Source organism: Salmo salar, chromosome ssa02 (assembly GCF_905237065.1).
Source record: "Salmo salar chromosome ssa02, Ssal_v3.1, whole genome shotgun sequence".
NCBI lineage: Eukaryota > Metazoa > Chordata > Actinopteri > Salmoniformes > Salmonidae > Salmo > Salmo salar.
Window position 1 is genome coordinate 94,386,194 of NC_059443.1, and position 25,955 is coordinate 94,412,148.

Below are 25,955 nucleotides of genomic sequence, written 5' to 3' on the forward strand. Positions count from 1 at the left end.
TGGTAACAGAGTGTAGTCTGTATATATATGTCTGGTAGCAGAGTGTAGACTATCTAGATATGTCTGGTAGAAGAGTGTAGACTGTATAGATATGTCTGGTAGCAGAGTGTAGACTGTATAGATATGACTGGTAGCAGAGTGTAGTCTGTATAGATATGTCTGGTAGCAGAGTGTAGACTGGTAGCAGAGTGTAGACTGTATAGATATGTCTGGTAGCAGAGTGTAGACTGTATAGATATGTCTGGTAGCAGAGTGTAGCCTGTATAGATATGTCTGGTAGCAGAGTGTAGACTGTAGAGATATGTCTGGTAGCAGAGTGTAGACTGTATAGATATGACTGGTAGCAGAGTGTAGTGTGTATAGATATGTCTGGTAGCAGAGTGAAGTCTGTATAGATATGTCTGGTAGCAGAGTGTAGACTGTATAGATATGTCTGGTAGGAGAGTGTAGACTGTATAGATATGACTGGTAGCAGAGTGTAGACTGGTAACAGAGTGTAGATTGTATAGATATGTCTGGTAGCAGAGTGTAGACTGTATAGATATGTCTGGTAGCAGAGTGTAGACTGTATAGATATGTCTGGTAGCAGAGTGTAGACTGTATAGATATGTCTGGTAGCAGAGTGTAGACTGTATAGATATGTCTGGTAGCAGAGTGTAGTCTGGATAGATATGTCAGGTAGCAGAGTGTAGTCTGTATATATATGTCTGGTAGCAGAGTGTAGACTTTATAGATATGTCTGGTAGCAGAGTGTAGACTGTATAGATATGTCTGGTAGCAGAGTGTAGACTGTATAGATATGACTGGTAGCAGAGTGTAGACTGGTAACAGAGTGTAGATTGTATAGATATGTCTGGTAGCAGAGTGTAGACTGTATAGATATGTCTGGTAGCAGAGTGTAGACTGTATAGATATGTCTGGTAGCAGAGTGTTGTCTGGTAGCAGAGTGTAGACTGTATAGACATGTCTGGTAGCAGAGTGTAGACTGTATAGATATGTCTGGTAGCAGAGTGTAACCTGTATAGATATGTCTGGTAGCAGAGTGTAGACTGTAGAGATATGTCTGGTAGCAGAGTGTAGTCTGTATATATATGTCTGGTAGCAGAGTGTAGACTGTATAGATATGTCTGGTAGCAGAGTGTAGACTGTCTAGATATGTCTGGTAGAAGAGTGTAGACTGTATAGATATGTCTGGTAGCAGACTGTAGACTGTATAGATATGACTGGTAGCAGAGTGTAGAATGTATAGATTTGTCTGGTAGCAGAGTGTAGACTGTATAGATATGTCTGGTAGCAGAGTGTAGACTGTATAGATATATCTGGTAGCAGAGTGTAGACTGTCTAGATATGTCTGGTAGAAGAGTATAGACTGTATAGATATGTCTGGTAGCAGACTGTAGACTGTATAGATATGACTGGTAGCAGAGTGTAGAATGTATAGATATGTCTGGTAGCAGAGTGTAGACTGTATAGATATGTCTGGTAGCAGAGTGTAGACTGTATAGATATGTCTGGTAGCAGAGTGTAGACTGTATAGATATGTCTGGTAGCAGAGTGTAGACTGGTAGCAGAGTGTAGACTGTATAGATATGTCTGGTAGCAGAGTGTAGACTGTATAGATATGTCTGGTAGCAGAGTGTAGCCTGTATAGATATGTCTGGTAGCAGAGTGTAGACTGTAGAGATATGTCTGGTAGCAGAGTGTAGACTGTAGAGATATGTCTGGTAGCAGAGTGTAGACTGTATAGATATGACTGGTAGCAGAGTGTAGACTGTATAGATATGTCTGGTAGGAGAGTGTAGACTGTATAGATATGACTGGTAGCAGAGTGTAGACTGGTAACAGAGTGTAGATTGTATAGATATGTCTGGTAGCAGAGTGTAGACTGTATAGATATGTCTGGTAGCAGAGTGTAGACTGTATAGATATGTCTGGTAGCAGAGTGTAGACTGTATAGATATGTCTGGTAGCAGAGTGTAGACTGTATAGATATGTCTGGTAGCAGAGTGTAGTCTGGATAGATATGTCAGGTAGCAGAGTGTAGTCTGTATATATATGTCTGGTAGCAGAGTGTAGACTTTATAGATATGTCTGGTAGCAGAGTGTAGACTGTATAGATATGTCTGGTAGCAGAGTGTAGACTGTATAGATATGTCTGTTAGCAGAGTGTAGCCTGTATAGATATGTCTGGTAGCAGAGTGTAGACTGTATAGATATGTCTGGTAGCAGAGTGTAGACTGTATAGATATGTATGGTAGCAGAGTGTTGTCTGGTAGCAGAGTGTAGACTGTATAGATATGTCTGGTAGCAGAGTGTAGACTGTATAGATATGTCTGGTAGCAGAGTGTAACCTGTATAGATATGTCTGGTAGCAGAGTGTAGACTGTAGAGATATGTCTGGTAGCAGAGTGTAGTCTGTAAAGATATGTCAGGTAGCAGAGTGTAGTCTGTATATATATGTCTGGTAGCAGAGTGTAGACTGTATAGATATGTCTGGTAGCAGAGTGTAGACTGTCTAGATATGTCTGGTAGAAGAGTGTAGACTGTATAGATATGTCTGGTAGCAGACTGTAGACTGTATAGATATGACTGGTAGCAGAGTGTAGAATGTATAGATTTGTCTGGTAGCAGAGTGTAGACTGTATAGATATGTCTGGTAGCAGAGTGTAGACTGTATAGATATGTCTGGTAGCAGAGTGTAGACTGTCTAGATATGTCTGGTAGAAGAGTGTAGACTGTATAGATATGTCTGGTAGCAGACTGTAGACTGTATAGATATGACTGGTAGCAGAGTGTAGAATGTATAGATATGTCTGGTAGCAGAGTGTAGACTGTATAGATATGTCTGGTAGCAGAGTGTAGACTGTATAGATATGTCTGGTAGCAGAGTGTATTCTGTATAGATATGTCTGGTAGCAGAGTGTAGACTGTATAGATATGTCTGGTAGCAGAGTGTAGACTGTATAGATATGTCTGGTAGCAGAGTGTAGTCTGTATAGATATGTCAGGTAGCAGAGTGTAGTCTGTATATATATGTCTGGTAGCAGAGTGTAGTCTGTATATATATGTCTGGTAGCAGAGTGTAGACTGTATAGATATGTCCGGTAGCAGAGTGTAGACTGTATAGATATGTCTGGTAGCAGAGTGTAGACTGTATAGATATGACTGGTAGCAGAGTGTAGTCTGTATAGATATGTCTTTTAGTAGAGTGTAGACTGTATAGATATGTCTGGTAGCAGAGTGTAGACTGGTAGCAGAGTGTAGACTGTATAGATATGACTGGTAGCAGAGTGTAGTCTGTATAGATAAGTCTGGTAGCAAAGTGTAGACTGGTAGCAGAGTGTAGACTGTATAGATATGTCTGGTAGCAGAGTGTAGACTGGTAGCAGAGTGTAGACTGTATAGATATGTCTGGTAGCAGAGTGTAGTCTGTATAGATATGTCTGGTAGCAGAGTGTAGTCTGTATAGATATGTCTGGTAGCAGAGTGTAGACTGGTAGCAGAGTGTAGTCTGTATAGATATGTCTGGTTGCAGAGTGTAGACAGTATAGATATGTCTGGTAGCAGATTGTAGTCTGTATAGATATGTCTGGTAGCAGAGTGTAGACTGGTAGCAGAGTGTAGACTGTATAGATATGTCTGGTAGCAGAGTGTAGACTGGTAGCAGAGTGTAGACTGTATAGATATGTCTGGTAGCAGCGTGTAGACTGGTAGCAGTGTGTATTCTGTATAGATATGTCTGGTAGCAGAATGTAGACTGGTAGCAGAGTGTAGTCTGTATAGATATGTCTGGTAGCAGAGTGTAGACTGTATAGATATGTCTGGTAGCAGAGTGTAGACTGTATAGATATGTCTGGTTGCAGAGTGTAGACTGTATAGATATGACTGGTAGCAGAGTGTAGACTGGTAGCAGAGTGTAGACTGTATAGATATGACTTGTAGCAGAGTGTAGACTGGTAGCAGAGTGTAGACTGTATAGATATGTCTGGTAGCAGCATGTAGACTGGTAGCAGTGTGTAGTCTGTATAGATATGTCTGGTAGCAGAGTGTAGACTGGTAGCAGAGTGTAGTCTGTATAGATATGTCTGGTAGCAGAGTGTAGACTGTATAGATATGTCTGGTAGCAGAGTGTTGACTGTATAGATATGTCTGGTAGCAGAGTGTAGACTGGTAGCAGAGTGTAGACTGTATAGATATGTCTGGTAGCAGAGTGTAGTCTGGTAGCAGAGTGTAGCCTGTATAGATATGTCTGGTAACAGAGTGTAGACTGGTAAAAGAGTGTAGACTGTATAGATATGTCTGGTAGCAGAGTGGAGACTGTATAGATATGACTGGTAGCAGAGTGTAGTCTGTATAGATATGTCTGGTAGCAGAGTGTAGACTGGTAGCAGAGTGTAGACTGTATAGATATGTCTGGTAGCAGTGTGTAGTCTGTATAGATATGTCTGGTAGCAGAGTGTAGACTGGTAGCAGAGTGTAGACTGTATAGATATGTCTGGTAGCAGAGTGTAGACTGTATAGATATGTGTAGTGATTGTATGGTATGTGACATGTCACAATAATGTGTGTATTATGTAACGTGTGTATAATGTAATGTGTATATAATGTAATGTGTGTATAATGTAATGTGTGTATTATGTAATGTGTGTATTATGTAACGTGTGTATTATGTTGTGTGTATTATGTAATGTGTGTATAAAGTAATGTGTGTATTATGTCATGTGTGTATTATGTAATGTGTGTATTATGTAACGTGTGTATTATGTTGTGTGTATTATGTAATGTGTGTATAAAGTAATGTGTGTATTATGTCATGTGTGTATTATGTAATGTGTGTATTATGTAACGTGTGTATTATGTAATGTGAGCAGATGGAGGACCTGGACCTTCCCCAGATGAAGAGAGAGGTGGAGAGTCTTCAGTACCAGCTGGCCATCAACCGAGAGAAATCCTCCATCACTGTTACTGAGTAGGTAGTGTCCTTCTGGTCTCTGTCCCCAGTGTCCTTCTGGTCTCTGTCCCCAGTGTCCTTCTGGTCTCTGTCCCCAGTGTCCTTCTGGTCTCTGTCCCCAGTGTCCTTCTGGTCTCTGTCCCCAGTGTCCTTCTGGTCTCTGTCCCAGTGTCCTTCTGGTCTCTGTTCCCAGTGTCCTTTTGGTCTCTGTCCCCAGTGTCCTTCTGGTCTCTGTCCCAGTGTCCTTCTGGTCTCTGTCCCAGTGTCCTTCTGGTCTCTGTCCCAGTGTCCTTCTGGTCCCTACCCCCAGTGTCCTTCTGGTCTCTACCCCCAGTGTCCTTCTGTTCTCTACCCCCAGTGTCCTTCTGGTCTCTACCCCCAGTGTCCTTCTGGTCCCTACCCCCAGTCTCCTTCTGGTCACTACCCCCAGTGTCCTTCTGGTCTCTACCCCCAGTGTCCTTCTGGTCTCTGTCCCCAGTGTCCTTCTTGTCTCTGTCCCCAGTGTCCTTCTGGTCTCTACCCCCAGTGTCCTTCTGGTCTCTACCCCCAGTGTTCCTTCTGGTCTCTACCCCCAGTGTTCCTTCTGGTCTCTACCCCCAGTGTTCCTTCTGGTCTCTGTCCCCAGTGTCCTTCTGGTCTCTGTCCCAGTGTCCTTCTGGTCTCTGTCCCCAGTAGTATGATAGGTGTTGTTGTACAGGGTCAGCCATAGTAGTATGATAGGTGTTGTTGTACAGGATCAGCCATAGTAGTATGATAGGTGTTGTTTTACAGGGTCAGCCATAGTAGTATGATAGGTGTTGTTGTACAGGGTCAGCCATAGTAGTATGATAGGTGTTGTTGTACAGGGTCAGCCATAGTAGTATGATAGGTGTTGTTGTACAGGGTCAGCCATAGTAGTATGATAGGTGTTGTTGTACAGGGTCAGCCATAGTAGTATGATAGGTGTTGTTGTACAGGGTCTGTCATAGTAGTATGATAGGTGTTGTTTTACAGGGTCAGCCATAGTGGTATGATAGGTGTTGTTGTACAGGGTCAGCCATAGTGGTATGATAGGTGTTGTTGTACAGGGTCAGCCATAGTAGTATGATAGGTGTTGTTGTACAGGGTCAGCCATAGTAGTATGATAGGTGTTGTTTTACAGGGTCAGCCATAGTAGTATGATAGGTGTTGTTGTACAGGGTCAGCCATAGTAGTATGACAGGTGTTGTTGTACAGGGTCAGCCATAGTAGTATGTCCCTCCCTGGAAATCATTATGGGTTTAAATGCCTTGCTCAAGGTCACATCAACAGGTTGTTCAGCTTGTTCCGCTCCGGTATTCAAACCAGCGACCTTTCGTTGACCGGCCCAGTGCTCTAACCACTAGGCTGTTGCACTTTGGTTGACATATTTAAAGCTGTTCAGGCAGAAACAATAGTGAATAGTGAATAGTTTGGATTGTTGGGTCAGGTTGTAAAAACAAAAGTCTCATCTAGGATTCAATCTAGCATCCTTGTCTACGCCTGTGATTCAATCTAGCAACCCTGTCTAAGTCTGGGATTCAATCTAGCAACCTTGTCTAAGTCCGGGATTCAAACTAGCAACCTTGTCTACGTCCTGGAATCAATCTAGCAACCTTGTCTAAGTCTGGGATTCAATCTAGCAACCTTGTCTATGACCGGGATTCAATCTAGCAACCTTGTCTAAGTCTGGGATTCAATCTAGCAACCTTGTCTACGCGCGGGATTCAAACTAGCAACCTTGTCTAAGTTCGGGATTCAAACTAGCAACCTTGTCTAAGTTCGGGATTCAATCTAGCAACCTTGTCTAAGTCCGGGATTCAAACTAGCAATCTTGTCTAAGTCTGGGATTCAAACTAGCAACCTTGTCGAAGTCCGGGATTCAAACTAGCAACCTTGTCTAAGTCCGGGATTCAAACTAGCAACCTTGTCTAAGTCCGGGATTCAATCTAGCAACCTTGTCTAAGTCTGGGATTCAATCTAGCAACCTTGTCTACGCCCGGGATTCAAACTAGCAACCTTGTCTAAGTTCGGGATTCAAACTAGCAACCTTGTCTAAGTTCGGGATTCAATCTAGCAACCTTGTCTAAGTCCGGGATTCAAACTAGCAATCTTGTCTAAGTCTGGGATTCAAACTAGCAACCTTGTCGAAGTCCGGGATTCAAGCTAGCAACCTTGTCTAAGTCCGGGATTCAATCTAGCAACCTTGTCTAAGTCTGGGATTCAATCTAGCAACCTTGTCTAAGTCTGGGATTCAAACTAGCAACCTTGTCTAAGTCTGGGATTCAAACCCATCGTGGGTTTATAAAGGCAAATGTTTCCGCCTTCGGGGAGATCCTATTCGCGGTAAACGCTGTCGGCCCAATCAGAACCTTTAAAAAACACCTAGAACCTCAACCTGAGATCGGATTGAATCCCAGTGGATCGAGGGGTGTGGTCTAACAGGGGTGTGGTCTAACGTAACGGGGTGTGGTCTAACAGGGTGTGGTCTAACAGGGTGGGTGTGGTCTAACAGGGTGGGTGTGGTCTAACGGGGGGGTGGTCTAACAGGGTGGGTGTGGTCTAACAGGGTGGGTGTGGTCTAACAGGGTGGGTATGGTCTAACGGGGGTGTGGTCTAACATGGTGGGTGTGGTCTAACGGGGTGTGGTCTAACAGGGTGGGTATGGTCTAACTGGGGTGTGGTCTAACAGGGTGGGTATGGTCTAACAGGGGTGTGGTCTAACAGGGTGGGTATGGTCTAACGGGGGTGTGGTCTAACGGGGTGTGTGTGTGTGTGTGTGTGTGTGTGTGTGTGTGTGTGTGTGTGTGTGTGTGTGTGTGTGTGTGTGTGTGTGCGTGTGTGTGTGTTCTCTCGGCAGGCTGGTGAAATGGATCGAGGGGTGTGTGTGTGATGACCCGTTCCTGAACCCAGAGCTGATGAGGGCCAACCCCTGGGTGGAGAAAGGCAAATGTGTGATCCTCTAACGGACGCACACACGGATACACACACACACACACACACACCAAGTTATCCCGTCCTATTTATTTGTACATCCATGTCTATGGTTTTAGTTGAAAGTAGTCCCCTTCCTTCCTGTGAGCAGAATGTCCTGCATTGAAAGTAGTCCCCTTCCTTCCTGTGAGCAGAATGTCCTGCATTGAAAGTAGTCCCCTTCCTTCCTTTGAGCAGCATGTCCTGCATTGAAAGTAGCTTTGCTAAGAGCTTTGTTAAAAGAAACAGAAGTTTGTTGTTAACTAAAATCACACTTTTTATTGGCTGTTTCCACTGTCAATCAGAATACAAATGTTTTTATTGGCTGTTTCCACTGTCAATCAGAATACAAATGTTTTATTGGCTGTTTCCACTGTCAATCAGAATACAAATGTTTTTATTGGCTGTTTCCACTGTCAATCAGAATACAAATGTTTTTATTGGCTGTTTCCACTGTCAATCAGAATACAAATGTTTTTATTGGCTGTTTCCACTGTCAATCAAACATAATAAAGAGGTGGTTTGACAGATTGACTCGTGGTCATTTACATACTAACATTCTAACGTGTGTGTGTGTGTACGGTGTGTGTACGGTATGTGTGTGTGTGTACGGTGTGTGTGTGAATGGTGAGTGTGTGAATGGTGAGTGTGTGTACGGTGTGTGTGTGAATGGTGAGTGTGTGTATGGTGTGTGTGTGCACGGTGTGTGTGTGTGTGTGTGTGTACGGTGTGTGTGTGTACGGTGTGTGTGTGTGTGCGTGTGCGCGCCCGTGTGTTTGTGTGTACGGTAAGTGTGTGTACAGTGTGTGTGTGTGTGTGTGTGTGTGTGTGTGTGTGTCTGTGTGTGTGTACGGTAAGTGTGTGTGCGTGCACGGTGTGTGTGTGTGTACTGTGTGCGTGTGTGTGTGTGTGTGTGTGTACGGTGAATCAGAGATGCTATGTTAAATGTATTGTAACCTGTAGCAGAGATGCTATGTTAAATGTATTGTTACCTGTAGCAGAGATTCTACGTTAAATGTAGCAGAGATTCTACGTTAAATGTAATGTTACCTGAATCAGAGATTCTACGTTAAATGTAATGTTACCTGAATCAGAGATTCTACGTTAAATGTATTGTAACCTGTAGCAGAGATTCTACGTTAAATGTAATGTTACCTGAATCAGAGATTCTACGTTAAATGTAATGTTACCTGAATCAGAGATTCTACGTTAAATGTAATGTTACCTGTAGCAGAGATTCTACGTTAAATGTATTGTTACCTGAATCAGAGATTCTACGTTAAATGTAATGTTACCTGAATCAGAGATGCTATGTTAAATGTAATGTTACCTGTAGCAGAGACCACCTGTGGTTTCTCCTTTGGGGCGACGGCTCGGCCGAAGAAATCCACCTCCGGCTGCAACACAGACGACATTTTAGTAATTTAACACCAATACTGTTATTAACCTGGTTTCAGAGACTAATACACACCATTAACCTGGTTTCAGAGTCTAATACACACCATCTGTCAATAACCTGGTTTCAGAGTCTAATACACACCATCTGTCTTTAACCTGGTTTCAGAGACTAATACACACCATCTGTTATTAACCTGGTTTCAAAGTCTAATACACACCATTAACCTGGTTTCAAAGTCTAATACACACCATCTGTTATTAACCTGGTTTCAGAGTCTAATACACACCACCTGCCATTAACCTGGTTTCAGAGTCTAATACACACCATCTGTTATTAACCTGGTTTCAGAGTCTAATACACACCATCTGTCATTAACCTGTGTTCAGAGTCTAATACACACTATTAACCTGGTTTCATTAACCTGGTTTCAGAGTCTAGTACACACCACCTGTCATTAACCTGGTTTCAGAGTCTAATACACACCATCTGTTATTAACCTGGTTTCAGAGTCTAATACACACCATTAACCTGGTTTCAGAGTCTAATACACACCATCTGTTATTAACCTGGTTTCAGAGTCTAATACACACCATCTCTTATTAACCTGGTTTCAGAGTCTAATACACACCACCTGTTATTAACCTGGTTTCAGAGTCTAATACACACCATCTGTTATTAACCTGGTTTCAGAGTCTAATACACACCATCTGTCATTAACCTGGTTTCAGAGTCTAATACACACCATTAACCTGGTTTCAGAGTCTAATACACACCATTAACCTGGTTTCAGAGTCTAATACACACCATCTGTTATTAACCTGGTTTCAGAGTCTAATACACACCATCTGTCATTAACCTGGTTTCAGAGTCTAATACACACCATTAACCTGGTTTCAGAGTCTAATACACACCATCTGTTATTAACCTGGTTTCGGAGTCTAATACACACCATTAACCTGGTTTCCGAGTCTAATACACACCATCTGTCATTAACCTGGTTTCAGAGACTAATACACACCATTAACCTGGTTTCAGAGTCTAATACACACCATCTGTTATTAACCTGGTTTCAGAGTCTAATACACACCATTAACCTGGTTTCAGAGTCTAATAAACACCATCTGTCATTAACCTGGTTTCAGAGACTAATACACACAATCAGTCTTTAACCTGGTTTCAGAGTCTAATACACACCATCTGTTATTAACCTGGTTTCAGAGTCTAATACACACCATTAACCTGGTTTCAGAGTCTAATACACACCATCTGTTATTAACCTGATTTCAGAGTCTAATACACACCATCTGTCTTTAACCTGGTTTCAGAGACTAATACACACCATCTGTCATTAACCTGGTTTCAGAGTCTAATACACACCATCTGTCTTTAACCTGGTTTCAGAGTCTAATACACACCATCTGTTATTAACCTGGTTTCAGAGTCTAATACACACCATTAACCTGGTTTCAGAGTCTAATACACACCATCTGTCATTAACCTGGTTTCAGAGTCTAATACACACCATCTGTTATTAACCTGGTTTCAGAGTCTAATACACACCATCTGTTATTAACCTGGTTTCAGAGTCTAATACACACCATTTACCTGGTTTCAGAGTCTAATACACACCATCTTCCATTAACCTGGTTTCAGAGTCTAATACACACCACCTGCCATTAACCTGGTTTCAGAGTGGTGGGGTAGTTCTGCTCTAAGGTCCAGACATGGTGGGGTAGTTCTGCTCTAAGGTCCAGACATGGTGGGGAAGTTCTGTTGTAAGGTCCAGACATGGTGGGGTAGTTCTGTTGTAAGGTCCAGACATGGTGGGGTAGTTCTGTTGTAAGGTCCAGACATGGTGGGGAAGTTCTGTTGTAAGGTCCAGACATGGTGGGGTAGTTCTGTTGTAAGGTCCAGACATGGTGGGGTAGTTCTGTTGTAAGGTCCAGACATGGTGGGGTAGTTCTGCTCTAAGGTCCAGACATGGTTCGGTAGTTCTGCTCTAAGGTCCAGACATGGTGGGGTAGTTCTGTTGTAAGGTCCAGACATGGTGGGGTAGTTCTGTTGTAAGGTCCAGACATGGTGGGGTAGTTCTGCTTTAAGGTCCAGACATGGTGGGGTAGTTCTGCTTTAAGGTCCAGACATGGTGGGGTAGTTCTGCTCTAAGGTCCAGACATGGTGGGGTAGTTCTGTTGTAAGGTCCAGACATGGTGGGGTAGTTCTGCTCTAAGGTCCAGACATGGTGGGGTAGTTCTGCTCTAAGGTCCAGACATGGTGGGGTAGTTCGGCTCTAAGGTCCAGACATGGTGGAGTAGTTCTGTTGTAAGGTCCAGACATGGTGGGGTAGTTCTGCTGTAAGGTCCAGACATGGTGGGGTAGTTCTGCTTTAAGGTCCAGCTGTTATTACAGAAATCATTTGAAACGTTATGGTACATTCAGGTGCTTCTTAGTCTTGGATAATGATTTGACTTGAGGTGTCCTGTATAAACAGTAGAACTAAGGAGAATGATTTGACTTGAGGTGTCCTGTATAAACAGTTGAACTGTAGAGAATGATTTTACTTGAGGTGTCCTTTATAAACTGTAGAACTATGGAGAATGATTAGACTTGAGGTGTCCTGTATAGAACTATGGAGAATGATTTGACTTGAGGTGTCCTGTATAGAAATATAGAACTGTAGAGAATGATTTGACTTGAGGTGTCCTGTATAGAACTACAGACCTATGGAGAATGATTTGACTTGAGGTGTCCTGTAGAACTGTTGAGAATGATTTGACTTGAGGTGTCCTGTATAAACAGTAGAACTATAAAGCATGATTTGACCTCCTCTGGTCTGTACTGTATTCCAGCCTCCTCACACCAGCCTCCTCTGGTCTGTTCTGGATTCCAGTCTCCTCTGGTCTGTTCTGTATTCCAGCCTCCTCCCACCAGCCTCCTCTGGTCTGTTCTGTATTCCAGCCTCCTCCCACCAGCCTCCTCTGGTCTGTTCTGTATTCCAGCCTCCTCCCACCAGCCTCCTCTGGTCTGTTCTGTATTCCAGCCTCCTCCCACCAGCCTCCTCTGGTCTGTTCTGTATTCCAGCCTCCTCTGGTCTGTTCTGTATTCCAGCCTCCTCACACCAGCCTCCTCTGGTCTGTACTGTATTCCAGCCTCCTCCCACCAGCCTCCTCTGGTTTGTTCTGTATTCCAGCCTCCTCCCACCAGCCTCCTCTGGTCTGTACTGTATTCCAGCCTCCTCCCACCAGCCTCCTCTAGTCTGTTCTGTATTCCAGCCTCCTCTGGTCTGTTCTGTATTCCAGCCTCCTCCCACCAGCCTCCTCTGGTCTGTTCTGTATTCCAGCCTCCTCTGGTCTGTTCTGTATTCCAGCCTCCTCACACCAGCCTCCTCTGGTCTGTTCTGTATTCCAGCCTCCTCCCACCAGCCTCCTCTGGTCTGTTCTGTATTCCAGCCTCCTCCCACCAGCCTCCTCTGGTCTGTTCTGTATTCCAGCCTCCTCCCACCAGCCTCCTCTGGTCTGTACTGTATTCCAGCCTCCTCCCACCAGCCTCCTCTGGTCTGTTCTGTATTCCAGCCTCCTCTGGTCTGTTCTGTATTCCAGCCTCCTCCCACCAGCCTCCTCTGGTCTGTTCTGTATTCCAGCCTCCTCCCACCAGCCTCCTCTGGTCTGTACTGTATTCCAGCCTCCTCCCACCAGCCTCCTCTGGTCTGTTCTGTATTCCAGCCTCCTCTGGTCTGTTCTGTATTCCAGCCTCCTCACACCAGCCTCCTCTGGTCTGTTCTGTATTCCAGCCTCCTCTGGTCTGTTCTGTATTCCAGCCTCCTCTGGTCTGTTCTGTATTCCAGCCTCCTCCCACCAGCCTCCTCTGGTCTGTACTGTATTCCAGCCTCCTCCCACCAGCCTCCTCTGGTCTGTTCTGTATTCCAGCCTCCTCTGGTCTGTTCTGTATTCCAGCCTCCTCCCACCAGCCTCCTCTGGTCTGTTCTGTATTCCAGCCTCCTCCCACCAGCCTCCTCTGGTCTGTTCTGTATTCCAGCCTCCTCCCACCAGCCTCCTCTGGTCTGTTCTGTATTCCAGCCTCCTCCCACCAGCCTCCTCTGGTCTGTATTATCTAGTTGATTAATTTATTCTGTCGGCTGGATGATTGATGTTGAGCATGTTCACTACTCCTGTGTGTGTGTGTGTGTGTGTGTAGTGTGTGTGTGTGTGTGTGTGTGTGTGTGTGTGTGTGTGTGTGTGTGTGTGTGTAGTGTGTGTCTTGGTAACATGCGTTGGTCAGTGTGTTTTAGCGAGAGAAACAGATGGCACCACACACACACACACACACACACACACACACACACACACACACACACACACACTACACACACTGCCATCACCATCAATCTCACACACACCGTAGAGACAGACACACACAAATCCCCGAGGTGATAAGGTACAAATCTGTCGTTCTGCCTCCTGAACGAGGCAGTTAACCCACCGTGCTCCTCTGCTGACCTGGTGGTGTCTGACCTGGTCCATTCTGCCGACCTGGTGGTGTCTGACCTGGTCCACTCTGCTGACCTGGTGGTGTCTGACCTGGTCCATTCTGCCGACCTGGTGGTGTCTGACCTGGTCCACTCTGCTGACCTGGTGGTGTCTGACCTGGTCCATTCTGCCGACCTGGTGGTGTCTGACCTGGTCCACTCTGCTGACCTGGTGGTGTCTGACCTGGTCCATTCTGCCGACCTGGTGGTGTCTGACCTGGTCCACTCTGCTGACCTGGTGGTGTCTGACCTGGTCCATTCTGCCGACCTGGTGGTGTCTGACCTGGTCCACTCTGCTGACCTGGTGGTGTCTGACCTGGTCCATTCTGCCGACCTGGTGGTGTCTGACCTGGTCCATTCTGCCGACCTGGTGGTGTCTGACCTGGTCCACTCTGCTGACCTGGTGGTGTCTGACCTGGTCCATTCTGCCGACCTGGTGGTGTCTGACCTGGTCCACTCTGCTGACCTGGTGGTGTCTGACCTGGTCCATTCTGCCGACCTGGTGGTGTCTGACCTGGTCCACTCTGCTGACCTGGTGGTGTCTGACCTGGTCCACTCTGCTGACCTGGTGGTGTCTGACCTGGTCCACTCTGCTGACCCGTTGGTGGTGTCTGACCTGGTGGTGTCTGACCTGGTCCACTCTGCTGACCCGTTGGTGGTGTCTGACCTGGTCCACTCTGCTGACCCGTTGGTGGTGTCTGACCTGGTGGTGTCTGACCTGGTCCACTCTGCTGACCCGTTGGTGGTGTCTGACCTGGTGGTGTCTGACCTGGTCCACTCTGCTGACCTGTTGGTGGTGTCTGACCTGGTCCACTCTGCTGACCCGTTGGTGGTGTCTGACCTTGTGGTGTCTGACCTGGTCCACTCTGTTGACCCGTTGGTGGTGTCTGATCTGGTCCACTCTGTTGACCTGTTGGTGGTGTCTGACCTGGTCCACTCTGTTGACCTGTTGGTGGTGTCTGACCTGGTCCACTCTGCTGACCTGTTGGTGGTGTCTGACCTGGTCCACTCTGCTGACCCGTTGGTGGTGTCTGACCTGGTCCACTCTGTTGACCTGTTGGTGGTGTCTGACCTGGTCCACTCTGCTGACCCGTTGGTGGTGTCTGACCTGGTGGTGTCTGACCTGGTCCACTCTGTTGACCTGTTGGTGGTGTCTGACCTGGTCCACTCTGCTGACCCGTTGGTGGTGTCTGACCTGGTGGTGTCTGACCTGGTCCACTCTGCTGACCTGTTGGTGGTGTCTGACCTGGTCCACTCTGCTGACCTGGTGGTGTCTGACCTGGTCCACTCTGCTGACCCATTGGTGGTGTCTGACCTGGTGGTGTCTGACCTGGTCCACTCTGCTGACCCGTTGGTGGTGTCTGACCTGGTCCACTCTGCTGACCCGTTGGTGGTGTCTGACCTTGTGGTGTCTGACCTGGTCCACTCTGCTGACCCGTTGGTGGTGTCTGACCTGGTCCACTCTGCTGACCCGTTGGTGGTGTCTGACCTGGTGGTGTCTGACCTGGTCCACTCTGCTGACCTGTTGGTGGTGTCTGACCTGGTCCACTCTGCTGACCCGTTGGTGGTGTCTGACCTGGTGGTGTCTGACCTGGTCCACTCTGTTGACCCGTTGGTGGTGTCTGATCTGGTCCACTCTGTTGACCTGTTGGTGGTGTCTGACCTGGTCCACTCTGTTGACCTGTTGGTGGTGTCTGACCTGGTCCACTCTGCTGACCTGTTGGTGGTGTCTGACCTGGTCCACTCTGCTGACCCGTTGGTGGTGTCTGACCTGGTCCACTCTGTTGACCTGTTGGTGGTGTCTGACCTGGTCCACTCTGCTGACCCGTTGGTGGTGTCTGACCTGGTGGTGTCTGACCTGGTCCACTCTGTTGACCTGTTGGTGGTGTCTGACCTGGTCCACTCTGCTGACCCGTTGGTGGTGTCTGACCTGGTGGTGTCTGACCTGGTCCACTCTGCTGACCTGTTGGTGGTGTCTGACCTGGTCCACTCTGTTGACACGAGCTTCATGCGTGACCTCCAACACTCCATTACCTCCCAGCAGGTAGTGAGTCAGCGGGTTTCTCTGAGCACATTAGCAGAGAGGTTTAATCATCTATTGACACAAAGACCCCCGATCTCTGTCTCTCTCTCTCTCTCTCTCTCTCTCTCTCTCTCTCTCTGTCTCTCTCTCCTTCCTCTCTCTCTCTCTCTCCTTCCTCTCTCTCTCTCTCTCTCTCTCTCTCCTTCCTCTCTCTCTCTCTCTCTCTCTCTCTCTCTCTCTCCTTCTCTCTCTCTCTCTCTCCTTCCTCTCTCTCTCTCCTTCCTCTCTCCCTCTCTCTCCTCGTTCTCCATAGTGTCTGCAGCAGTGGTCAGGTGTAGGGTTTGTGTACAGTGTGTGTGAAGCATTTGGTCAGGTTTGGGGTTAGGTGTGTGTAGCCGAGGTCAGTAAGTTAGTGTGTGTGGTGTGTGTGTGTGTGTTAGTGGTCAGTGATGGCGTCCAACTCCACGACCCAGTTCTTTGCTCTGTCCCAATCCTTCAGTATCTCTGACATCATCATCATCGCTGCTTACTTCCTGCTCAACGTAGCCGTCGGCATCTGGGTGAGACTTCTCTGATACTGTCTGTCTGTCTGTCTGTCTGTCTGTCTGTCTGTCTGTCTGTCTGTCTGTCTGTCTGTCTGTCTGTCTGTCTGTCTGTCTGTCTGTCTGTCTGTCTGTCTGTCTGACTGTCTGTCTGTCTGTCTGTCTGTCTGTCTGTGTAACTACGGACCCCTGGTGTGTGTAACTACGGACTCCTGGTGTGTGTAACTACGGACCCCTGGTGTGTGTAACTCTGTAACTACGGACCCCTGGTGTGTGTAACTACGGACCCCTGGTGTGTGTAACTCTGTAACTACGGACCCCTGGTGTGTGTAACTGTGTGTAACTACGGACCCCTGGTGTGTGTAACTACGGACCCCTGGTGTGTGTAACTATGGACCCCTGGTGTGTGTAACTATGGACCCCTGGTGTGTGTAACTATGGACCCCTGGTGTGTGTAACTATGGACCCCTGGTGTGTTTAACTGTGTGTAACTATGGACCCCTGGTGTGTGTAACTATGGACCCCTGGTGTCTGTAACTGTGTGTAACTACGGACCCCTGGTGTGTGTAACTATGGACCCCTGGTGTGTGTAACTATGGATCCCTGGTGTGTGTAACTGTGGACCCCTGGTGTGTGTAACTATGGACCCCTGGTGTGTGTAACTATGGACCCCTGGTGTGTGTAACTATGGACCCCTGGTGTGTGTAACTGTGTGTAACTATGGACCCCTGGTGTGTGTAACTGTGTGTAACTACGGACCCCTGGTGTGTGTAACTACGGACCCCTGGTGTGTGTAACTATGGACCCCTGGTGTGTGTAACTATGGACCCCTGGTGTGTGTAACTGTGTGTAACTATGGACCCCTGGTGTGTGTAACTATGGACCCCTGGTGTGTGTAACTGTGTGTAACTACGGACCCCTGGTGTGTGTAACTGTGGACCCCTGGTGTGTGTAACTATGGACCCCTGGTGTGTGTAACTATGGACCCCTGGTGTGTGTAACTATGGACCCCTGGTGTGTGTAACTCTGTGTAACTATGGACCCCTGGTGTGTGTAACTCTGTGTAACTATGCACCCCTGGTGTGTGTAACTATGGACCCCTGGTGTGTGTAACTATGGACCCCTGGTGTGTGTAACTATGGACCCCTGGTGTGTGTAACTGTGTGTAACTATGGACCCCTGGTGTGTGTAACTGTGTGTAACTATGGACCCCTGGTGTGTGTAACTGTGTGTAACTGTGGACCCCTGGTGTGTGTAACTGTGTGTAACTATGGACCCCTGGTGTGTGTAACTATGGACCCCTGGTGTGTGTAACTACGGACCCCTGGTGTGTGTAACTGTGGACCCCTGGTGTGTGTAACTATGGACCCCTGGTGTGTGTAACTATGGACCCCTGGTGTGTGTAACTATGGACCCCTGGTGTGTGTAACTATGGACCCCTGGTGTGTGTAACTGTCTGTAACTACGGACCCCTGGTGTGTGTAACTATGGACCCCTGGTGTGTGTAACTACGGACCCCTGGTGTGTGTTCCAGTCGTCCTGCAGGGTCAGCAGGAATACTCTGAGTGGATACTTCCTGGCTGGGAGGGACATGGCCTGGTGGCCGGTGAGTCTGATCTCAGCGTCCGTTACGTCGTCCGTTAATCTCAAACAGTCCTGCATTTCCTGTTGATCGGAGCCTCTTTGTTTACCAGGTGTGTGTGTGTGTGTGTGTGTGTGTGTGTGTGTGTGTGTGTGTGTGTGTGTGTGTGTGTGTGTGTGTGTGTGTGTAGATCGGAGCGTCTCTGTTTGCCAGCAGCGAGGGCTCTGGTCTGTTCATCGGTCTGGCTGGAACTGGTGCCGCCGGAGGAATCGCTGTAGCTGGCTTCGAGTGGAACGTAAGGCACACACACACACACACACACACACACACACACACACACACACACACACACACACACACACACACACACACAGTTACACACACACACACAGTTACACACACTGGTCAGTGAAACAGTCTGTCTCAGTCCTGTCTGATGCTGTCTGGTCAGTGAAACAGTCTGTCTCAGTCCTGTCTGATGCTGTCTGGTCAGTGAAACAGTCTGTCTCAGTCCTGTCTGATGCTGTCTGGTCAGTGAAACAGTCTGTCTCAGTCCTGTCTGATGTTGTCTGGTCAGTGAAACAGTCTGTCTCAGTCCTGTCTGATGCTGTCCGGTCATAAAGAGTATAACATTGTTGCTGCCCGTAGCGTTGAAGGCAAAGGAAGCCAGTGAGCATTTGGCTTCCCTTGATAAAAAAAAAAAACATTTATAAAAAAAATCGGCGTTGACCTAAACTGATTGGTCCTGGCACACCAAAACAAGGTGCCGAGGGAAGGCTTCTCTCCAATCACATCACATCTAGAGAGAGACGTCGTGATTGGTCCTGGCACACCAAAACAAGGTGCCGAGGGAAGGCTTCTCTCCAATCACATCACATCTAGAGAGAGACGTCGTGATTGGTCCTGGCACGCCAAAACAAGGTGCCGAGGGAAGGCTTCTCTCCAATCACATCACATCTAGAGAGAGACGTCGTGATTGGTCCTGGCACACCAAAACAAGGTGCCGAGGGAAGGCTTCTCTCCAATCACATCACATCTAGAGAGAGACGTCATTGACAGAAACAACTTGAATCGTTGCATCTCCTTGTGTTGTTGTCCTCCGGTGGCTGGCTAGCTAAACACGTAGCACGCAGACAGACAGAGCAACATAGGACCAGCAGCATGCAGACAGACAGACAGACAGACAGACAGAGCAACATAGGACCAGCAGCATGCAGACAGACAGAGCAACATAGGACCAGCAGCATGCAGACAGACAGAGCAACATAGGACCAGCAGCATGCAGACAGACAGAGCAACATAGGACCAGCAGCATGCAGACAGACAGAGCAACATAGGACCAGCAGCACGCAGACAGACAGACAGACAGAGCAACATAGGACCAGCAGCATGCAGACAGACAGAGCAACATAGGACCAGCAGCATGCAGACAGACAGAGCAACATAGGACCAGCAGCATGCTGACAGACAGACAGAGACAGACAGACAGACAGACAGACAGACAGACAGACAGACAGACAGACAGACAGACAGACAGACAGACAGACAGACAGAGCAACATAGGACCAGCAGCATGCAGACAGACAGAGCAACATAGGACCAGCAGCAAGCAGACAGACAGAGAAACATAGGACCAGTAGCATGCAGACAGACAGAGCAACATGGGACATGCAGACAGACAGACAGACAGACAGAGCAACATAGGACCAGCAGCACGCAGACAGACAGAGCAACATAGGACCAGCAGCATGCAGACAGACAGACAGAGCAACATAGGACCAGCAGACAGACAGACAGACAGCAAGAGCAACATAGGACATGCAGACAGACAGACAGACAGACAGAGCAACATAGGACCAGCAGCACACAGACAGACAGAGCAACATAGGACCAGCAGCATGCAGACAGACAGAGCAACATAGGACCAGCAGCATGCGGACAGACAGACAGACAGAGCAACATAGGACCAGCAGCACTCAGACAGACAGAGCAACATAGGACCAGCAGACAGACAGACAGACAGACAGACAGACAGACAGACAGACAGACAGACAGACAGACAGACAGACAGACAGAGCAACATAGGACCAGCAGCAGACAGACAGACAGAGCAACATAGGACAAGCAGCATGCAGACAGACAGCAACATAGGACCAGCAGCATGCAGACAGACAGAGCAACATAGGACCAGCAGCATGCAGACAGACAGAGCAACATAGGACCAGCAGCATGCAGACAGACAGAGCAACATAGGACCAGCAGCATGCAGACAGACAGAGCAACATAGGACCAGCAGCACGCAGACAGACAGACAGACAGAGCAACATAGGACCAGCAGCATGCAGACAGACAGAGCAACATAGGACCAGCAGCATGCAGACAGACAGAGCAACATAGGACCAGCAGCATGCTGACAGACAGACAGACAGACAGACAGACAGACAGACAGACAGACAGACAGACAGACAGACAGACAGACAGACAGACAGACAGAGCAACATAGGACCAGCAGATGCAGACAGACAGAGCAACATAGGACCAGCAGCAAGCAGACAGACAGAGCAACATAGGACCAGTAGCATGCAGACAGACAGAGCAACATGGGACATGCAGACAGACAGACAGACAGACAGAGCAACATAGGACCAGTAGCACGCAGACAGACAGAGCAACATAGGACCAGCAGCATGCAGACAGACAGACAGAGCAACATAGGACCAGCAGACAGACAGACAGACAGAGCAACATAGGACATGCAGACAGACAGACAGACAGAGCAACATAGGACCAGCAGCACGCAGACAGACAGAGCAACATAGAGCCAGCAGCATGCAGACAGACAGAGCAACATAGGACCAGCAGCATGCAGACAGACAGACAGACAGAGCAACATAGGACCAGCAGCACTCAGACAGACAGAGCAACATAGGACCAGCAGACAGACAGACAGACAGACAGACAGACAGACAGACAGACAGACAGACAGACAGACAGACAGACAGACAGAGCAACATAGGACCAGCAGCAGACAGACAGACAGAGCAACATAGGACAAGCAGCATGCAGACAGACAGCAATATAGGACCAGCAGCATGCAGACAGACAGAGCAACATAGGACCAGCAGCATGCAGACAGACAGAGCAACATAGGACCAGCAGCACGCAGACAGACAGAGCAACATAGGACCAGCAGGCAGACAGACAGACAGACAGACAGACAGACAGACAGACAGACAGACAGACAGAGCAACATAGGACCAGCAGCAGACAGACAGACAGAGCAACATAGGACAAGCAGCATGCAGACAGACAGCAACATAGGACTAGCAGCATGCAGATAGACAGAGCAACATAGGACCAGCAGCATGCAGACAGACAGAGCAACATAGGACCAGCAGCATGCAGACAGACAGAGCAACATAGGACCAGCAGCATGCAGACAGACAGACAGAGCAACATAGGACAAGCAGCATGCAGACAGACAGAGCAACATAGGACCAGCAGCACGCAGACAGACAGAGCAACATAGGACCAGCAGCACGCAGACAGACAGAGCAACATAGGACAAGCAGCATGCAGACAGACAGACAGACAGAGCAACATAGGACCAGCAGCATGCAGACAGACAGACAGAGCAACATAGGACCAGCAGCATGCAGACAGACAGAGCAACATAGGACCAGCAGCACGCAGACAGACAGACAGACAGACAGACAGACAGACAGACAGACAGACAGACAGACAGACAGACAGACAGACAGACAGGTTAGGGTTAGGAGGTGTTACTATACAGACAGACAGACAGACAGACAGACAGACAGACAGACAGACAGACAGACAGACAGACAGACAGACAGACAGACAGACCAACATAGGACAGACAGACAGACAGACAGACAGACAGACAGACAGACAGACAGACAGACAGACAGACAGACAGACAGACAGACAGACAGACAGACAGACAGACAGACAGACAGACCTGAGTTACTGAGTAATTTACTGTTCAAAAGTTCAGGGTCACTGACAAAATATCTTTGTTTTTGAAAGAAAAACACTTTTTTTCCATTTAAAATAACATCAAATTGATCAGAAATACAGTGTTCCAACGACCCGTCGTGTTAGCTGTGATAGCCGTGCTAGCTGTGATAGCTGTGTTAGCTGTGCTAGCTGTGCTAACTGTGTTAGCTGTGCTAGCTGTGCTAGCTGTGTTAGCTGTGCTAGCTGTGCTAACTGTGCTAGCTGTGCTAGCTGTGTTAGCTGTGCTAACTGTGCTAGCTGTGTTAGCTGTGCTAGCTGTGCTAGCTGTGTTAGCTGTGCTAGCTGTGTTAGCTGTGTTAGCTGTGCTAGCAGTGTTAGCTGTGCTAGCTGTGCTAACTGTGTTAGCTGTGTTAGCTGTGCTAGCTGTGCTAGCTGTGCTAACTGTGCTAATCCAAGTTTATGGTTTTAAAAAAAGGTCAAAATTAAATACAGATCATAACTGTAGGTGCTGAACTCTCTGTGTCGTTTTAAAGCAATAGTCGTTTTCTGGTCCCTAAAACGTCTGAAACATTTAACTTGCTTTGACTGTGCTGTAGGTCACCTAACTGTTAGGTTACATGCAATACGCTTTGTGTGGACTTCACTGGACAGCGGTCGCTCTCTGGTTTTAAGATGAAAACAAATGTCTAGTTGAATTTATTCTGCCGCTGTGTCTAGTAGTAGTACCATCAACAGACAGCAGGGGGCAGTAGAACCTGTCTTCACAGTGGAAAGGCAGATACAGTGGATTCAGATCCCCTGACTTGTTGTCTCTACCTTCAGGTCTGTGTATCACAGTGGATTCAGATCCCTTGACTTGTTGTCTCTACCTTCAGATACGGTGGATTCGTGAAACAGACAGCAGGGGGCAGTAGAACCAGCTGGTTATTGTACAATACTCTCACAGTCTCTCTCTCCCCCTCCCTCTGTCTCTCTCTCTCTCTCTCTCCCCCCTCCTCTCTCTCTCTCTCTCTCTCTGTGTCTCTCTCTCCTCTCTTTCTCTCCCCCAGGCCACCTATGTGTTGCTGGCATTGGCTTGGGTATTTGTACCTGTCTATGTGTCTTCAGGGGTGAGTTTACACACACACACACACACACACACACACACACACACACACACACACACACACACACACACACACACACACACACACACACACACACACACACACACACACACACACACACACACACACACACACACACACACACACACACACCCCCAGTCAGAGTGTTTACCTGCGCCCTGTCCTGCATGTTGCAGCAGGTTGTAGAATATCTGAGCTCCTCCCTGGACATTCCTCTGTTGGGCGTTAGACTGTGTGTTTATTCCAGTTCGGCACTGTTTAGATCTCATTAACAGACTGTGTGTTTATTCCAGATCTCATAAACAGCCTGTGTGTTTGTTCCAGATCTCCTAAACAGACTGTGTGTTTGTTCCAGATCTCCTAACCAGACTGTGTGTTTGTTCCAGATCTCCTAAACAGACTGTGTGTTTGTTCCAGATCTCATAAACAGACTGTGTGTTTATTCCAGATCTCATAAACAGACTGTGTGTTTGTTCCAGATCTCATAAACAGACTGTGTGTTTGTTCCAGATCTCATAAACAGCCTCTGTGTTTGTTCCAGATCTCCTAAACAGACTGTGTGTTTGTTCCAGATCTCCTAAACAGACTGTGTGTTTGTTCCAGATCTCCTAAACAGACTGTGTGTTTGTTCCAGATCTCATAAACAGACTGTGTGTTTATTCCAGATCTCATAAACAGACTGTGTGTTTGTTCCAGATCTCCTAAACAGACTGTGTGTTTGTTCCAGATCTCATAAACAGACTGTGTGTTTATTCCAGATCTCATAAACAGACTGTGTGTTTGTTCCAGATCTCCTAAACAGACTGTGTGTTTGTTCCAGATCTCCTAAACAGACTATGTGTTTGTTCCAGATCTCCTAAACAGACTGTGTGTTTGTTCCAGATCTCCTAAACAGACTGTGTGTTTATTCCAGATCTCATAAACAGACTGTGTGTTTGTTCCAGATCTCCTAACCAGACTGTGTGTTTGTTCCAGATCTCATAAACAGACTGTGTGTTTGTTCCAGATCTCCTAAACAGACTGTGTGTTTGTTCCAGATCGTAACTTATAAACAGACTGTGTGTTTGTTCCAGATCTCCTAAACAGACTGTGTGTTTGTTCCAGATCTCCTAAACAGACTGTGTGTTTATTCCAGATCTCATAAACAGACTGTGTGTTTGTTCCAGATCTCCTAACCAGACTGTGTGTTTGTTCCAGATCTCATAAACAGACTGTGTGTTTGTTCCAGATCTCCTAAACAGACTGTGTGTTTGTTCCAGATCTCCTAACCAGACTGTGTGTTTGTTCCAGATCTCATAAACAGACTGTGTGTTTGTTCCAGATCTCCTAAACAGACTGTGTGTTTGTTCCAGATCTCCTAAACAGCCTGTGTGTTTGTTCCAGATCTCCTAAACAGACTGTGTGTTTGTTCCAGATCTCCTAACCAGACTGTGTGTTTGTTCTAGATCTCCTAACCAGACTGTGTGTTTGTTCCAGATCTCCTAAACAGACTGTGTGTTTGTTCCAGATCTCCTAAACAGACTGTGTGTTTGTTCCAGATCTCCTAAACAGACTGTGTATTTGTTCCAGATCTCCTAAACAGACTGTGTGTTTATTCCAGATCTCATAAACAGACTGTGTTTTTATTCCAGATCTCCTAAGCAGACTGTGTGTTTGTTCCAGATCTCCTAAACAGACTGTGTGTTTGTTCCAGATCGTAACTCATAAACAGACTGTGTGTTTGTTCCAGATCTCCTAAACAGACTGTGTGTTTGTTCCAGATCTCCTAAACAGACTGTGTGTTTATTCCAGATCTCATAAACAGACTGTGTGTTTGTTCCAGATCTCCTAACCAGATTGTGTTTTTATTCCAGATCGTCACCATGCCGGAGTACCTGGGTCGTCGGTTCGGAGGAGAGAGGATTAGAACGTACCTGTCTGTTCTCTCTCTGATGCTGTCTGTCTTCACCAAGATATCAGTAGGATATACTGTCTGTCTCTCTCTCTCTGATGCTGTCTGTCGGTCTCTCTCTCTGATGCTGTCTGTCTTCACCAAGATATCAGTACGATATACTGTCTGTCTCTCTCTCTGATGCTGTCTGTCTCTCTCTCTCTGATGCTGTCTGTCTCTCTCTCTCTGATGCTGTCTGTCTCTCTCTCTCTCTGATGCTGTGTCTCTCTCTCTCTCTCTGATGCTGTCTGTCTCTCTCTCTCTCTGATGCTGTCTGTCTCTCTCTCTCTGATGCTGTCTGTCTCTCTCTCTCTGATGCTGTCTGTCTCACTCTCTCTCTGATGCTGTCTGTCTCTCTCTCTGATGCTCTCTCTCTCTCTGATGCTGTCTGTCTCTCTCACTCTCTCTCTGATGCTGTCTGTCTCTCTCTGATGCTGTCTCTCTCTCTGATGCTGTCTCTCTCTCTGATGCTGTCTGTCTCTCTCTCTCTCTCTCTCTGATGCTGTCTGTCTCTCTCTCTCTCTGATGCTGTCTCTCTCTCTGATGCTGTCTCTCTCTCTCTGATGCTGTCTGTCTCTCTCTCTCTGATGCTGTCTGTCTCTCTCACTCTGATGCTGTCTGTCTCACTCTCTCTCTCTGATGCTGTCTGTCTCTCTCTGATGCTGTCTCTCTCTCTGATGCTGTCTGTCTCTCTCTGATGCTGTCTCTCTCTCTCTGATGCTGTCTGTCTCTCTCTCTGATGCTCTCTCTCTCTCTGATGCTGTCTGTCTCTCTCTGATGCTGTCTGTCTCTCTCTCTAATGCTGTCTGTCTCTCTCTGATGCTGTCTGTCTCTCTCTCTCTCTCTGATGCTGTCTGTCTCTCTCTCTCTCTGATGCTGTCTGTCTCTCTGATGCTGTCTCACTTTCTCTCTGATGCTGTCTGTCTCT

At 47.2% G+C, this 25,955-nt stretch overlaps 2 protein-coding genes across 2 annotated transcripts in view; both read left to right on the top strand.

Moving 5' to 3' along the window:
- LOC106593686 (guanine nucleotide-binding protein G(I)/G(S)/G(O) subunit gamma-13) overlaps nucleotides 1-8,449 on the top strand; it is a 75,724-nt gene extending 67,275 nt beyond the window's left edge. Inside the window, exons 2-3 of the mRNA XM_045712515.1 lie at nucleotides 4,872-4,969; nucleotides 7,809-8,449. Coding sequence (XP_045568471.1) covers nucleotides 4,872-4,969; nucleotides 7,809-7,914 — 204 coding nt within the window. The 3' untranslated portion in view covers nucleotides 7,915-8,449. The remainder of the gene's footprint in view (nucleotides 1-4,871; nucleotides 4,970-7,808) is intronic.
- A 7,864-nt stretch (nucleotides 8,450-16,313) lies between these two features.
- LOC106596553 (sodium/glucose cotransporter 5) overlaps nucleotides 16,314-25,955 on the top strand; it is a 124,039-nt gene continuing 114,397 nt past the window's right edge. Inside the window, 5 exon segments of the mRNA XM_045712524.1 lie at nucleotides 16,314-16,425; nucleotides 17,942-18,013; nucleotides 18,180-18,284; nucleotides 23,020-23,079; nucleotides 24,951-25,055. Coding sequence (XP_045568480.1) covers nucleotides 16,315-16,425; nucleotides 17,942-18,013; nucleotides 18,180-18,284; nucleotides 23,020-23,079; nucleotides 24,951-25,055 — 453 coding nt within the window. The 5' untranslated portion in view covers nucleotide 16,314.